At 43.9% G+C, this 17,727-nt stretch overlaps 1 protein-coding gene across 1 annotated transcript; it reads right to left on the reverse strand.

Moving 5' to 3' along the window:
• Nucleotides 1-11,519: 11,519 nt before the first annotated feature.
• Nucleotides 11,520-13,002, reverse strand: LOC103654792 (protein ALP1-like). The gene is made up of 2 exons (XM_008681610.4): nucleotides 12,734-13,002; nucleotides 11,520-12,657 (listed from the first exon to the last, which is right to left on the reverse strand). Exons 1-2 carry the CDS (start codon nucleotides 12,961-12,963, stop codon nucleotides 11,625-11,627), a joined length of 1,263 nt encoding a protein of 420 aa, XP_008679832.1. The 5' UTR covers nucleotides 12,964-13,002; the 3' UTR covers nucleotides 11,520-11,624.
• Nucleotides 13,003-17,727: the final 4,725 nt, after the last annotated feature.

Here is a 17,727-nt window from a genome sequence, read left to right on the forward strand (position 1 = left end):
ACTCATCAAGCATGGTCCTCACCATGTCAAGTAGAGTTATATTCTTCCTCTCCACTACACCATTTTGTTGTGGCGTGTAGGGAGAAGAGAACTCATGCTTGATGCCCTCATCCTCAAGAAAGCCTTCTATTTGTGAGTTCTTGAACTCCGTCCCGTTGTCGCTTCTAATCTTTTTGATCCTTAAGCCGAAATTGTTTTGAGCCCGTCTCAAGAATCCTTTTAAGGTCTCTTGGGTTTATGATTTTTCCTACAAAAAGAACACCCAAGTGAAGCGAGAATAATCATCCACAATAACAAGACAATACTTACTTCCGTCGATGCTTATGTAAGCTATTAGGCCGAATAGGTCCATGTGGAGTAGCTCAAGCAGCCTGTTAGTCGTCATGACGTTCTTGTGTGGATGATGAACACCAACTTGCTTCCCTGCTTGACATGCGCTACAAACCCTGTCTTTCTCAAAATGAACATTTGTTAGTCCCAAAATGTGCTCTCCCTTTAGAAGCTTGTGAAGATTCTTCATTCCAACGTGGATTAATCGGTGGTGCTAGAGCCAACTCATGTTAGTTTTAGCAATTAAGGAAGTATCGAGTTCAGCTCTATTAAAATCAACTAAGTATAGGTGACCCTCTAATACTCCCTTAAATGCTACTGAATCATCACTTCTTCTAAAGACAGTAACACCTATATCCGTAAAAAGACAGTTGTAACCCATTTTGCATAATTGAGAAGCTGAAAGCAAGTTATAATCTAAAGAATCTATAAGAAAAACATTGGAAATAGAATGGTCAGGAGATATAGCAATTTTACCAAGTCCTTTGACCAAACCTTGATTTCCATCCCCGAATGTGATAGCTCTTTGGGGATCATGGTTTATCTCATAGGAGGAGAACATCCTTTTCTCACCAGTCATGTGGTTTGTGCACCCGCTATCAATTATCCAACTTGAGCCCCCGGATGCATAAACCTACAAAACAAATTTAGGCCTTGTTCTTAGGTACCCAAACGGTCTTGGGTCCTTTCACATTAGAAACAAGCACCTTGGGTACCCAAACACAAGTCTTTGACCCCTTGTGTTTGCCCCCAACATATTTGGCAACTATTTTGCCTGATTTGTTAGTTAAAACATATGATGCATCAAAGTCTTAAATGAAATGTTATGTTCATTTGATGCAATAGGAGATTTGTTTTTAGGCAATTTAACATGGGTTGATTGTCTAGAGCTAGATGCCTCACTCTTATACATAAAAGTATGATGAGAGCCAGAGTGAGACTTCCTAAGATGAATTCTCCTAATTTTGTGTTCGGGATAACCGGCAGGGTATAAAATATAACCCTCGTTATCCTGAACCATGGGAGCCTTACCCTTAACAAAATTAGACAATTTCTTAGGGGCATTAAGCTTGACATTGTCTCCCTTTTGGAAGCCAATGCCATCCTTAATGCCAGGGCATCTCCCACTATAGAGCATGCTTCTAGCAAATTTAAAATTTTCATTTTCTAAGTCATGCTCATTAATCTTAGCACACGTTGAGCTATGTGATCATTTTGTTGTTTAATTAAAGCTAGGTGATCATGAATAGCATCAACATTAATATCTCTACATCTAGTACAAATAGTAACATGATCAACACTAGATGTAGAGGGTTTGCAAGCATTTAATTCATCAATCTTAGCATGTAAAATAGCATTCTCATCTCTAAGATTGGAAATAGAAACATTGCAAGCATTTAAGTCTTTAGCCTTAGCAATTAATTTTTCATTCTCAATTTTAAGGCTAGAGAGAGATGTATTCAACTTGTCAATCTTAGCAATTAAACTAGCATTATCATTTCTAAGATTAACAATTGAATCATCACAAACATCTAATTTCTCAACCTTAGCAATTAATTTAGCATTCTCATCTCTAAGATTGGAAATAATATCATGACAAGTGCTTAGCTCACTATTTATTTTTTCGCATTTTTCTACTTCCTGAGCATAAGCATTTTTAACTTTAACATGCTTCTTATTTTCTTTAATATGGAAGTCCTCTTGGCTATCCAAGAGTTCATCCTTCTCATGAATAGAACTAATCAATTCATTTAATTTTTCTTTTTGTTGCATGTTTAAGTTGGCAAAAAGGGTGAGCAAATCATCCTCATCATCACTAGAGCTAGCCTCATTACTAGATGTTGCATATTTAGTGGAAGCTCTAGGTTTTACCTTCTTCTTTTTGCCGTCCTTTGCCATGAGGCACTTGTGACTGACGTTGGGGAAGAGAAGACCCTTGTTTATGGCGATGTTGGCGGCGTCCTCGTCGGAGGAGTCGGTGGAGCTCTCGTCGGAGTCCCACTCCCGACAAACATGGGCATCGCCGCCCTTCTTCTTGTAATACTTCTTCTTTTCTTTCTTCTTTCCCCTCTTGTCATTATCCCTATCACTATCACTAGACAAAGGACAATTAGCGATAAAATGACCGGGCTTACCACATTTTTAGCAAACCTTCTTGGAGCGGGGTTTGTAATCCTTCCCCCTCCTTTGCTTGAGGATTTGGCGGAAGCTCTTGATGATGAGCGCCATCTCCTCATTGTCGAGCTTGGAGGCGTCAATTGGGAGTCTACTTGATGTAGACTCTTCTTTCTTCTCCTCCGTCGCCTTGAATGCGACGGGTTGCATCTCGGGTGTGGAGGAGGCGCCTTGCTCGATGATTTTCTTGAAGCCTTTGATCATCAATTCAAAGCTCACAAACTTTCCTATCACTTCCTCGGGAGACATTAGTTTATATCTAGGATCACCACGAATTAATTGAACTTGAGTAGGGTTAAGAAAAACGAGTGATTTAAGAATAACCTTGACCATTTCATGGTCATCCCATTTGGTGCTCCCGAGGTTGCACACTTGGTTCACCAAGGTTTTGAGCCGGTTGTACATCGCTTGTGGCTCCTCCCCTTGATGAAGCATGAAGCGACTGAGCTCCCCCTCGATCGTTTCCCGCTTGGTGATCTTGGTCACCTCATCTCCTTTGTGCGCGGTCTTGAATACGTCCCAAATCTCTTTGGCACTATTCAACCCTTGCACCTTATTATACTCCTCTCGACTTAGAGAGGTAAGGAGTATAGTAGTGGCTTGGGAGTCATAGCCTTCATCCCCCACGGATGGTTCCTGCGCACCAAATTCAACAATGTCCCAAATGCTAGCGTGGAGTGAGGTTAGATGGTGCCTCATTTTATCACTCCACATACAATAATCTTCACAGTCAAAAACCAGTGGTTTGCCTAGTGGGACGAAAAGTAAAGGAGTGCGTTTGGAAATGCGAGGATAGCGTAAGGGGATCTTACTAAACTTCTTGCGCTCATGGCGCTTAGAAGTGACAGACGGCGTGTCGGAGCCGGAGGTGGAAGGCGATGAAGAATTGGTCTCGTAGTAGACCACTTTCTTCATTTTCTTCTTCTTGTCGCCACTCCGGTGCGACTTGACGCGGGGAGGTGGTTCCTCCCTCTTCTTGCTGCCGGACTCTCTCGATGGAGCTTTCCCGTGGCTTGTGGCAGGCTTCTCGCCGGTCACCATCTCCTTCTTGGCGTGAGCTCCCGACATAACTTCGAGCGGTTAGGCTCTAATGAAGTACCGGGCTCCGATACCAATTGAAAGTCGCCTAGAGGGGGGTGAATAGGCAAATCTGAAATTTATAAAGTTTAAGCACAACTACAAGCCGGGGTTAGCGTTAGAAATATAATCGAGTCCGAAAGAGAGGGCGAAAACAAATCACAAGCAAATAAGGCGGTTGACACAGTGATTTGTTTTACTGAGGTTCGGTTCTTGCAAACCTACTCCCCGTTGAGGTGGTCACAAAGACTGGGTCTCTTTCAACCCTTTCCCTCTCTCAAACGGTCACCTAGACCGAGTGAGCTTCTCTTCTCAATATATTGGAACACTTATTCCCCACAAGGACCACCACACAATTGGTGTCTCTTGCTTTGATTACAAAGAACTTGGAAGCAAGAATAGAGGAAGAAGAAAAGCGATCCAAGCGCAAGAGCTCAAATGAACACGTCAAAACTCTCTTTTCTAGTCACTAATTGCTTTGAGTGGAATTGGGACTTGGAGAGATTTTGATTAACTCTAATTGTGTCTTGTATTGAATGCACTAGCTCTTGTATTGAATGTGTTGGCTGAAAACTTGGATGCCTTGAAGTGTTGGTGGTTGGGGGTATTTATAGCCCCAACCACCAAAGTGGCCGTTGGGGAAGGCTGCTGTCGAATGGCGCACCGGATAGTCCGGTACGCCACCGGACACTGTCCGGTGCGCCAGCCACGTCACCCAACCGTTAGGGTTCGATCGTTGGAGCTCTGACCACCGGACAGTTCGGTGGTGCACCGAACAGTCACTGTTCATTGTCTGGTGCGGCTTTTTGCGCCTACTCTGACTCTGCGCGTGCAGTCGCGCACTGTTCACTGTTGCTTTTGCAGACGACCATTGGCGCAATAGCTGTTGCTCCGCATGGCACACCGGACAGTCTGGTGCTATACCAGACAGTCCGGTGAATTATAGCGGAGTGGCTTCCCAAATTCCCGAATGTGGCAAGTTCAGAGTCGATCTCCCTGGCACACCGGACACTGTCCGGTGCGCCAGACCGTGGCTGCCTTCGGTTGTCTTTTGCTCTTTTTATTTGAACCCTTTCTTTGAATTTTTATTGGTTTGTGTTGAACCTTTGGCACCTGTAGAACTTATAATCTAGAGCAAACTAGTTAGTCCAATTATTTGTGTTGGGCAATTCAACCACCAAAATCATTTAGGAAAAGGTTTGACCCTATTTCCCTTTCACCACCCCAAGCTAAGCCCTAGCTCTTAGATCCTAGTTGCCACCCGCCCTACCCAGAACTAGTTAGTCCCTAGCCACGGGTTCTCGCCTCCTAGTCCCAGCCCCCTAGTCGTCCGCCCCCATCCCTCGCATGTCGCCCTCACCCTAGCCCCCACCTCTAGCCCCAACCCTACCCACCAACCCCAACTCCTCAGTAGAGAGCTAACCACATCAAGCTAGGCCCTAGCTCCTAGATCCTAGTTGCCACCCGCCCTACCCAGAACTAGTCAATCCCAAGCCACGAGTTCTCGCCTCCCAGCCCCAGGTCACCCTAGCCGTCCATCCCCATCCCTCGCCGGTCGCCCTCACCCCCATCCCCCACCCCTAGCCACCGGTCTTAGCTACCTAGTAGAGAGCTTACCACCCCATGCTAGGCCCTAGCTCCTAGATCCTAGTTGTCGTCCGCCCTACCGACAACAAGTCAAGCCCCAGCCGCGGGTCTCCGCCTACCAGTCTCAGGCCCCCTAGCCATCCACCCTCATCCCTCGTTTGTCGCCCTCACCCCCACCCCCACCCCTAGCCATCGACCCCAACTCCCTAGTCTAGAGCCGATAACCCCAAGCCAGGACCTAGCTCCTAGATACTAGTCGCCAGCTAGCCTACCCACAACTGGTCAATCCCCAACCACGGTCCCCTGCTCCTAGCCCCTAGCCCCCCTAGCCAGTCGCCCCCGCCCCTAGACCTTGGCCAACACCAGGCCTGTTCAGGGAGGTAGGGACTCCAACACCAAGTCTGTTCAAGCACCGACGCCAACACTAGGTCTGTCCAGGGACTCTAGAGAACTACCTCATGGGGCCACAAATGGGGAACATGATCCACAAGGACGAGGATGAGTTTGTCCAATTAAGCTAAATAGGGCGGGGACGAGGGTATGTTCCTCTGCCCCGTCCTGCACCGTAGCCATCTCTAAGACTGTTAACAATGGTTCACTCTTCCCGCACTCCACGCCATCTGTGGCGGCAATAGTTCCAACTCCAAGCGTTCACCGGTGCACGCTCCCTCGTCCTCCCCCGCTCGCGTAGCTTCTCTCTCACTCTACATGGAGAGGGAGGGACGGGAGACGCTACCGTTGCCAGGAGCCACTCTCCCTCCCTCCACTCCCACACGCGAAGAATCCGAAGGTGCCGAGTTGCTCAGTGCGGCTCCTTTGTCGCCGTCCACGGAAGTGGAGGCCAGCGACCGACCTCCCCGTGCGGTGAAGGGGGCAGGCGACCAGATTCGTGGGGCCTCACGCGAGAAGAGCTGCGCAAACGGATTCAACGACCGAGGAGGCTAGATCGAAGCTCCCACTGGCCGACTTCATCGCCGTCGTTCAACCGTGTCCGCTGGCGATTCAACGAGGCTCCTTCCCTGGCCAGGCGTTCGTCGATCCAGAACTCGAGCTCCCTGTTGAGTTTGTGATCCAAATTCTGAAGAAGGCGGCCAAGTTGGCATCGCTGCGCTCCGGCCCGTCGTTTCCCTACTCATTTTAGGGTTTCACCTCTATAAATATCTTTGTAAGCCGAAGGAGATAATTATCTCAATTGTAAATCTCCTGTGATCTGTAACCACCCGAAAATAGGGAGAAGTTGCTGGCCGGCGCCCGTGGTTTTTTCCCCTTCGCTTTAGAGGGTTTTTTCACGTTAAATCTGTGTCTTCTCTGTGATTGATCCCTTTTGTGTCGTATTCATTTATAACACTCCCGTCCACCGATCTACTTCTTCCGATCTCCACATCTACCGGTTTGATTCCCTTCTACCCCCTTCGTTCACCCTTGTCCCGTTCTTAGCAGTACCATACGAAGTTCAATGTTCATTTGGTTTGTAACAAGTTTGGTGTTCATGGTTCGGGTGCACGATCTGACATTTAGGCTGTGCGCAGCGGTGGACGTTGGGCATCCCCCTCCCCTTGCATGGTGCCTGCAGGGGGCACTCTATGGCCGCAGCGCTGCCCCCTGCAGCGCCCTCTAAGCGCCGACCCCCTTCTCTCTCCCGCCAGATATAGTGTGTCACTGTTCATCCCCAAACACTGTGATGTGGGTCCATGAGTAATTGTTAGTAGATAAAAAAATTGATAATAGATATAGAAAATGGTATTTTATAGTTGTAGTGGGGTATAGGGGGAGTATTTAGGGGGAACCACTGCGGGAGATGAAAAAATAGGGGTGGAATGTTGATGATGTGAACTAAAAAAGTGATATAGAGAGAAAATTTAGGGGTAACGCTTGCGGATAGCAGGGTTTCAATTCTCCACATCAGTGCTCCCTTTCCCTATTTCTCGTTCACGCTTGCTTTGCGTGTGTGGGAGAGCGTCGTCCGTACGAAGGGGGGTAGAGGAACGCGAGAACAAGTGAGACTACCTGCAGCGCGACCCCCTTCCCCTCCCCTCCCCTAGGACTGTTCACAGTGTAGCGGCTACAGTTCGCCCCCCACGCGCGCAGCGGCAAGCCCTACGGGCAGCTCTCCGTCGCGCTCCCCTTCTCTCTCACGCCAGATGAAGGGGACTACTGTTGCCTCCGCTACGCGCTCTTGTCGCCGAAGCCAACGTCCGCGCCAGACGGCGGAAAGTTCCAGGTCGACTTCTCTTCCTCTAGACGGCTCTTGGCAACGGGGGCGAGAAGGGGCGACGCGACGGCGGATCTGGCGGCGCAAGGCCGATTCCGAGCCGGTGGAGGTCGGCGCCGACGACGACCACGTCCTGTTGCTGACGAGTGAAGTCCGTTCGCCTCGGAAGCGCAAGCGCCCACAAATCCCACTCCGTTTTGCCGGTACGTCTCGCCATCAGTGGATTTCTTCTCCGACCATCGAGGGCTCGCTTAGATCCAGAGTTCATCGGTTCGAATCTTGTTGTTGCGGCCCGGATCTTGAGCTCATCAGGTACGAACATGGTGTTCCCCCTCTTCTCAGTGACTTGTTTGTAACTTTTTGTTGGAAATTTTTATGTTTCAGTTCCGTAGTTGACCGAACTAATGTGAATGAACCGATTCCAGTACGATGTGGCCGCCAAACTAACCTTACATTTCGTCTTTAGGTTAGGGTTTCATGAACACTAACCGACGGCGTCAGCAAAGAACTCTATATTAATCTGTTGGACGATAGATCCGTTTACGGTGATTAAGACGACAAGCAAATCAATACGGACCATACATTGGGGGCCACATTATTTTAGTTTCTGTTCTTGTCTTAGCAGCATAATTATATGGTTACTACTAGTATTACAAATATCACATTTCTAGGAACTTCTATGTCATATTCGTATGCAACATTTGAGGACATCATTTATTTTGTCTCCCACATGTCATGTTCTTAACACAAGAGTATGTTTGCTGCTAGAGCGTATTATTTAAATGTACAAGTTTTAAAAATACCGACGCAACAATTCGTTTTACAGCTAAAGCACATCAAGTGCAAATAGTACTGACTTTTCTGTCCCTATTGTTGTAAACAAATCATGACTTGTCCATTTACTCTGTAAATTGCTTATTATGCTCTTCATGTTTTCAAAGTTGTCCAATTTAATTTATTTAACAGTGACTTAATTCGTTATTCAGCTTCGTGAGCAATTGTTAGCGGTGAATTGTGATATATAAGTTTCTTATTTCATAAAGTTGATGAATTCATGATACAAATTTTTACTTGTCTTCATATTACTGACACATGAAAGCCTCTCAACAATATATGAAGTTTGCCTCATGTATCTTTGGTTCCAGTTTTGAAGGAGGACACCATCTATTTTTGAAAGCATACTTATGCACTAAATGTCACCCACTTTATACTGTTCTATACCAAATGTTCCAGTATAGATATGTCTTACACAAAGTGTACGTAATCAGCTTAAAGCTTAATTGTACAATACCTCTAGACCTTTTATTGTCTGATATATGCTTGTTACCAAACACCAATATTATGTCACATATTTCTGTCTTTCCACGTACTGCAGAATTAAGCATATTTGCTTCGCTTTTGTTACATGTCTGTACCTACATTATTTGTTGTAGTTTTTTGCAACTTAATAAATCCATGATGCCTTTCTGGTTTGTAAGGCTATCCAGTTTGTTACTTCTTTTATTAATTGTTTGCAGCACATTTGATCATGGCATCCTCGAAAGAAGATAACATGAAGGCTTTGCTGAAAGTCCTTGTGGACTGTGCCGAGGATGCCACAAAAACATTGGGTGGTTTAGTTGATCATGCTTTAGATCACATGCATGATGAAGAGATATTAGCTAGAACCTTGTATGCCATCAAAGATAAGCTAGAATTGCTGCAACAAGATGCCTTAGAGGCAAAAGTGCAAGCATTTCCAGAAATTGTTAAGTACGATGGCGATGACATAAGTGTTGAGCCTACATCTCCATCGACCCCTCCAACAGTTACTGAACCATCTGTTGATGAAGAGGAGTTCTACTGCCCTGATGTGTCTGATGAATGGTACTTCAGCGACTCAGATAGGTCGACTCGTAACAGCTACTGGAATATATATTAGGCATGTATTCCAGTTCGACGTAGATGTCATCCTTTTGGACGTCTTAGTAGTCGCGCAAGGACGGAAACTGTTAGGATCTGTGCTTGTAATCCACAATAACTGTTGGGAACAATGTCTAAGTCTAAGGCAAACGAACTCATCATAAGCTACAATTATGTCAGGTCTTTATGTGTATTTTGTTGACTCTGTTGTGTTTATGTGCTGGTGTTGCTACTCAGACAGTTCATGCGGACCTTTACATAATATTGTCCTCGTTGACATGCTTGATCTGTTATAATGTTTTCATAGTACTGTCCATTTCTTTGAGTTTAAAATATTTTACTACATCTATGGCATGTGGACATATACTAGAATGGAGCAAGCAAACAATGCGACATCTTCTCAGCCGATGTCAAACACAGCAAGTACGCAGCAATTTCCCCCTCAACCCCCTTTATGGCCTACGGGCTACATGCAGCAGCCTCCAATGGATTACAACATGATGGCCAACATAAATTTTCCTAATCCTGGCCAAGGTCCAACTACAATGTGGGCTCCCATGCAGACTGCAAATTCTACTTCCCAATCAACCATGATTCCTGCCTCACAGTCTGCAGTTTATTGGAACCATTACCTCAACTTTGTCAGGAATCCTCTCGGATCAGTGGACCATCCTCCTTTTGCTGACTCCTATCCTCCTTCAAATACCAGTACACCATTGCAGGGTTCAAATAATATACCTTCCTTACCTGTCAACCTTGAGTCAGATGCTGAACATAGTGTTCAGGACATCAATAGTCCAGAAAAAAATGCAGCACCTGTTTTGAAAAATAAGAAGTCGAAGGAACAAAACTTTACAGCTCCTGAAGACCTTCTCCTTTGCACAACATGGTTGCAAATAAGCAGTGACCCAATTGTGCACACTGGACAAAGAAGGGAGGGGCTTTGGGCTCGAATTGAAAAAAGGTACAACGAACAAAGGGGCCAGTACCCTTGTAGAGTTAACAGAGCACTAAGCAGCAGATGGGACAAGATTAGAGCTGATGTGAGTAAGTTCTCAGGCTACTACGCAAGAGTATTAAGGGAGAACCAAAGTGGCTTAACTGATGACGATAAGGTATTTAGTACTGCATAGTTGTTACTACATTTGTCTAAATCATATACACTTGATATCTAGTTAATTATTTAGTAGTGCATACTTGTTACTACAATTGTCTAAATCATCTAATATTTGTGCAGACTTCAAAGGCGGCAACATTGTTTGCACACGACGAACAGAAACCATTCCATTTTATGCATTGCTGGCATAAACTTAAGGGTGAACCCAAATGGGAGAGTATATGTGCAGGACATTCGTTCCGAGGCTTAAATGCAAAATCTATTGGATCTTCAGGTAATCCATCTGGTGACCCACTTGAAACTGATAGTGGTTCTGCTGGGTTGACAGGCAAACGTCCGAGAGGTCGTGATTACAGTAAATCTGAGAGAAAGAAAGGTGCATCTTCCTCTTCTACAGAGTACTTAAGCCGTTTGCAAGAAATGACAGAAAAACAAATTCAGAGGTCTATTGAAAAATGTGAAAAGAAAGAGAAGAGCACAGAAGAAGACAAGGAATTTGAGAAAAAGAGGCTGGAATTGGAAGCCCAGAAAGTGATAATTAGACAAAGGGAATTGAAACTTCAAGAACTCCAATCGGCCCAATCACGATTAGAGATGCTGTGTTCAACGAAAGAGGAAGATGTTGATCCAGAAGTTTGGATTCTCATGAAGGAACAGAAAAAGAAGTTGCAGCAGTTTATTTTTAAGTTTGAGTAATTTTTAACGTTGTCTGACATGGCGTCTACATCAATCCTGGCGTGGACAGTTGTTATGTGATATCTTTGTTGACAACATTGTTTTTAAGTTCGAACCATAAATCGTGGAGGACATCATAGCTCTATGTTATGTCGTCTAATGTTGTAGTAGACAATAATTGTGCCCAGGCGTGGAACCATGTTACATAATTATTTGAAGCATATGTATGTCATGGATTTGTTTTGAACCATTATTGAAGTTTGTATTGAATTGGAGTCTTTGCGTCAATTCGTACACAATCATATTAATGTTGTGCTTTACAATTTTATGGTCCACATGGTTGAAACTTATTGTGTTAGTAAAACATACGTTTGTAGGTAGGGCAAACAGGAATCATAAATTTCTCGTTATTTATGCAACACACATAAGTAAGAGAAGACAGTGAATTACAATAGCTGATTTGGAAGTTCAAACAAAGTACTAAGACAAGACAGTGAATTACAATAGCTAATTTGGAAGTTAAAACAAAGTACTAATGAAACGACACGTTTACATGGTGCCACGTCGAGCCCACAAATGCTCGACAAGATCATTTTGGAGGGAGCAAGACCTATCTTGACGACGAATATCAAAGTGGTTAATGACCCATTCTGCCCTTCCTTCTCCAATTATTTGAGATGCGTCTATGCCGGAAGTGTTATCTCCGAAATCAGTATTAGCAGCCAAAGGGCCTTCGTCTTCCACAATCATATTGTGCATGATGATGCAAGCTGTGATTATCTCTGTTAAACGGTTGCGATCCCACCCATATGCTGGACCACGGAGCACCGCCCACCGTGCTTGAAGAACTCCGAAAGCACGCTCAATATCTTTTCGGCAACTCTCTTGCATTTGTGTGAAATAAACTTTCTTTTCCTCATACGGGTGTCTGATAGCTTTCACAAAAGTAGGCCAGTTCGGGTAAATACCATCAGCTAAGTAATATCCGAAGTTGTAAGCATGCCCATTTACTGTGTAATTCACAGGTGGCATTCGACCAGTTGTCAAAGGGTCAAAGACTCGTGATCGGTGCAGCACGTTAACGTCATTGTTTGTACCTGGCATGCCAAAAAAAGCATGCCAAATCCATAGATCATAAGTTGCTACCGCCTCAAGTATCATGGACGCTCTACCATTTCGACCACAAAACTGACCACGCCAGGCTGTAGGACAGTTCCGCCACTCCCAATGCATGCAATCTATGGAACCCAACATTCCAGGAAAACCCCTTGACTCGCTACTGTGCATGATACGTGCTATGTCTGCTTCATTAGGAGTCCGTAGATACCAGGCACTAAAATATTGTATGATTGCGCGACAAAAATGATGAAGACATTCTCTAGCTGTAGACTCCCCGATTTGAATGTACTCGTCTACCGCATCAGAAGGTAAACCATATGCAAGTATGCGAAGTGCCGCACATACTTTTTGTAGGGGACCGAGTCCTAGCATGCCTGTTGCGTCAACCCTTTGTGTAAAGTATGTATCCTGCTGTTGAAGTCCTTGCAAAATACGGAGAAACAGAGGCCTACTCATGCGAAACCTAAACAAAATAACAAAGGATCGTGGTAAATACTATGGAATTATCACAACCTCTTAGAAATACATGATGTGCGTACCTTCTACGAAACACGTGCGATGGATACACCGGGTTCGGCCCGAAGTAGTGATGCTGGATAAGGTTTTCTCCAGCAAAATGATCCCTGCGAATAACGCGGCGAGGTAACCCGGACCGTCGTCGGTGTTGGCGTCTAGCCTCAATGTTGAGGGTGAGCAGATTAACAAGTATCAGTGTTTCGTCGTCACTGTCACTTGAATCCGAATCATGATGCCTACGACTTGGAGACATTTGGAGCAATGGTTTTGTTGTGGAACAAGTGATAGATGCAAGTACATATTTGAAGACAAACATTGCATATATATAGACGAGAGAAACTTGGCTTCAGGGACAAGCTACTGGCTTACGTCCGAAGGCAACCTTGGCTTACAACGTAAGTCAAACGTGGCTTTCGGTCGAAGACAAGCGTGGCTTCCTGTGTAAGACTAAACGAGTATGATTCAAGCATAAGCGCGGTTATGTCATATTGCGTACAAATACTTTTGTGAAATTGTTATGACGGAGTAGTATGAACAAGTAAAGTGTGGCATTACGAAATTTTTTTAAACTTAAAACTTGTATTACGTCTTTTCCGTATTTGAAAACAAACAAATAATATTTTTTTTTCATTTTTGTAATAGGAGCGCACAATACCGAACGCATGAAAACATATAAAAAATAGAAAATGAAGTTGGTTATGTTAGTTATATGGAAATGTATATTTAATGAGTAGAGGGATATATAGGGGAAATTTAGGGGGAACGGTTGCGGGACGAGTGAATATAGGGGAGAGAATCTTGCTGACGTGACTGCATAGTAATATTTAGGGGGAAAAATTTAGGGGGAACGGTTGCGGATAGTCTGAGAGAGAAGAGTACCGCGACATAGGGGACTGGATAGCGTGAACCGCTGCGGATGAAATGTGTGTCCTGTAGCACCGCACCGTGGAAGTACTCGACCGTGCCAAGAACAAGGACGTGGCACTGTCTGAAAGGTCCGTACTCATCTTGGCTGTCTGTCTGTCACACAGCAGCACGAGCGAGACTACTAGAAAAAGGCACCGTATCCATTTAGATATCCAACCGAGCTTTGTTTTGTTTTCCTCCAAGAGTAGTAGTATTATATATATATATTTGCGACGTGAAAAGCATGAGAAGATTTATCCCACTAGGAGGAGATACGGACTGCACGCGATTTTTGTGCCTGTACCTTTCGCTCGCCGGAGTTGAGAGGGTGAGGGATAGCAGTTGGGCCTGAATGGAAGAACCGAATGAAAGCGACGACGACGACGAGAGCTGCCACGAATTCCTGCCTCGTCTCGTCTCCTCTCCCCCCACGTACAGTCATCGGGCTATCCGCAACCGTTACTCCTAAATTTTTCTCCCTATATCACTTTTCCCCCTATTTTTCTCCCTATTTTTTAATCTCCCGCAACGGTTCCCCATAAATACTCTCCTATACCCCACTACAACTATAAAATATTATTTTCTATATCAACTATCAATTTTTATCTACTAACAATTACTCGTGGACCCACAGCACAGTGTTTAGGGTGATGAACAGTGACACGCTAGATCTGGGGGAGAGAGAAGGAGGCCGACGCGTAGGGGGCGTTGTAGAGGGCATCGCTGCGGCCGTGGGATGCCCCCTACAGCCGGCATGCTGATACAGGGGAGACGAAAAATTTGAGGAAGTATTGGCAGTCCGTTGGAGAGAAGATTTTTCTTTTTTCTCCTAAAAGATCGTTTTGAGGCTTTTTAGCATTTTCTTGGAGTTGCTCTTAGATTGGAATCGAAATCCACGTCGATTGATTTGTTGGAATGCTAGTCATCTGTACGAACTTGTAACGTGTTTCTGAATTTATATGTCAGGTCAAATACAGAGAATGTATAAGTAAAGGAGAAGAGAGAGAGAAAGAGAATTAGAAAAAAAGGGTTTTGAAATTCAGGATCCCTCCTAGAGTTACAAAACAAGACATAAAAAAACAGAGACCCTAAAATTTAAAGTATAGGGTACTAATTTGAGTGAGGCGGCAGCTATAAAAAACTAAAAGAGGTTAATTAAAACTAGTCCCGACTATGGACTTTGTAGCAACATGACGGTATGGCAGCCTGATTAGAGGGACGTTGTCATAGCCTCCATACTACAAAGGCTATATGGCTACAACGCTAAACTAAGACGGCGTCATGGCTGCGGTCACATCTACTCTATGTTGGAGTTTATTGTCCAATTTCTTTAATAATAATTTTTTATTGTTGGAGTTTGTTGTATATTTTTTTCTTAACAAGAATGTCCAACTCATGGTTTTAACCTAGCTTTGCCTCGGTGCTGCATGAGTCCTCAGTGTTGTATGATCTTGTGCTCCTCCATCTCTAACATCGGCATGACGATGATAAGGAGAGCAACACCCAAAACCTCCTGTATAGGTTGGGACTTGGGACGCATTAGGTTTTTAGAAAACAATCACGCAGGCTATCTCTGATGTGATACATGTACTATTCATGATGTATGCTGAGTCTATAGCTGGTTACTGTGTTAGCGAGTGACTAAATAAACAAATGCATCAAACGATACTAACTACTAAGAGCATATCCAAGAGACACTTTATTTTTAGCTCTCTATTTAACTCTCTATTTAATTTTTCATAATGGTTACACTCTATATATAGCATTTCACTCCAACAGTCTATCTATTTAGTTTTGCTAGTCAGATGACTAGCCAAATTTAGCTAGTGAGAGAGCTAATTTAGAGAGTCATATAGCTTGGCGAGTCAAATAGCTAATCTGTTGAAAAGTTATTTTACTGTTGAATAGCCAAAATTTAGCTTGACGAGTCATTTAGCTAGTCTCTTGGAGATGCTCTAAGCGTGTATGCGCAGGCTATCTCTCTGGCCTACATGTTAGTAGGAAAAGATTATTTTGCCGGTGGGGGCGCGGAGCATGTGCTTCCATTCAATTGTGCATAGGGATAGACTCCCTGTTCAATATGCTTCCATTCAATGTGCACTGTAGAGACGAAAACAATTGTAAAATCATTTTTTTGCAAACGTCGTACAATTAAATTATCAAAAGTTATAAAAAATATGTAAAACTTATAGAACTAATTATATACAATATTAATATTGAATTTCAAGTTGGTCTTCAATAGTTATATTGATGGCTTATATTTAGTCACTATATTAATATTTAGTTATATACTATATATATTAATATTTAGTTATATAATACTAATATGAAGCACTAGCACACTAGCTAGCTGTAGACTCAACCTACGTCATTAACAGTGCATGTACTACAAGGTCAGTAGGTCACTGCTCGCACAGTATGGTGAGGATTTGGTCGCAGTCACGAGATCTAAGGATGGAGCACCCGCAGGCGAGCTCGGCGCTATGGATCTTAGCGCCGAGCTCGGCCACGTCAGCGCCAGTTTGATTTGCGCATGCCAGCGACGCTAAAACCTCGGCGTCATAGACTGTAACGGCGAGCGGTATTACTTCAGCGTCACGATTTAGGGCTTGTTCGGTTAGCTCTTAATCCATGTGGATTGAGCGGGATTGGATGGGTTTCAATCCCAAACAAGTCAAACTTCTTCTCAATTTTTTCCAATCCCATCCAATTCATGTGTATTGGGAATAACCGAACAAGCCCTTATGGTGCCGAGCAAAGGGTCTAAAAACAGAAATAGTTTTTTGAAGGGTCCAAACGTGATTTTTTCAAAAAAAGGACTAAAGATTTTTCTTTAAAAAAATCACTTTTAGATCCCTGAAAAATTATTCCCGTTTTAAGACTCTTTTCTAGACGCCATAGAATGTAGCGCTAAAGCGCACGCTCGGTCTGCGGAAGTCGCCCGGTGGTGATCCAAGTCCCAACCTCGTCCGACAAGTTGATCGGTCGGCGACCGCAAGTTGATTGCCGCCGGCAACTTGTGCAGCTCGCGGACAAAGGCGAGACACCGACCGCCTGTCCTTCACCTCTGCCGACCTGGGGCTGGGAGACGGGGGGACTCATCTGAATCCGATCACCCCGTCCGTGAGTCAATGGGAGGGCAGCCTGCGCGGGGCCGTCGTCGTCGTCACTTCGCCGTCGCAGCTAGCTAGCTCCAGCCTCCAGAGGATGCACTGCACAGCACCCTGCATGCACGGGCGCGCGCGTGAATCTAATCTGGCTGCGGCATCCGCGAAACGGACCGCGCGCACTTCCAAAATCTTTGTGTGGATGCGACGTGCTGATGCGTTTCGTGAGGACCTTGTCAAGCCACTTCTGGTCCATTAGTAATTCCAATGAGCTTTACATGTTTTTTTTTTTTCCGATGTTCAACTTATAATATACTCTTTTACTTGCACCGCTATAAAATAAATATAGTATATAATTATCTCTCTCATATGATTTAAGATAATATACAAATATATTACATATATAAATATATAAACTTAATTAGTTTTTTCTAAATTATAATTATTAAAATGGAATTCAATTCCAACGAAACAAACGGAATCTTATAGATTCATGTGATGAACTTTGTTTTTGAATCTAAGGTTGTGACGACGAGACTATTTGGCCTTGGGACAGTACGTTGTTTGCCTTCTTAAATCGAAATTAAATTAACGGGTCTGCATGAGCCATTTGTATGAACTTGTGACATTTTCTGAACTTATATGTCTGGTCAAATACATAGAATGCTTAGAGTAAACGAGGAAAGAGAGAAAAATAGAAAATAGGGGTTTTGAAACTGAGGATTCCTGATAGAGATGAACGTAGAAATGTAATGCCCAAAATCTGTATAAGAAAAAAAAAATAAAGAAAAAAAATAGTAAATTCAGATATCTCAAAATTATATTTGAGTTTTGAAAATTGAGGACTGAATTTTGAAACCAAGAATTAGTTTTAGAAAAGAAGTAATAGAAAAGTATTCAACTAAATGATTATTCATTTCATTAAATGATGCACCATAAGCATTTATTTACGTGAATAATAAATTTAGAAGACTCAAGTCGGAACTAGATCTTCTTTTAAGTCT

Source organism: Zea mays, chromosome 4 (assembly GCF_902167145.1).
Source record: "Zea mays cultivar B73 chromosome 4, Zm-B73-REFERENCE-NAM-5.0, whole genome shotgun sequence".
NCBI classification, from domain to species: Eukaryota; Viridiplantae; Streptophyta; class Magnoliopsida; order Poales; family Poaceae; genus Zea; species Zea mays.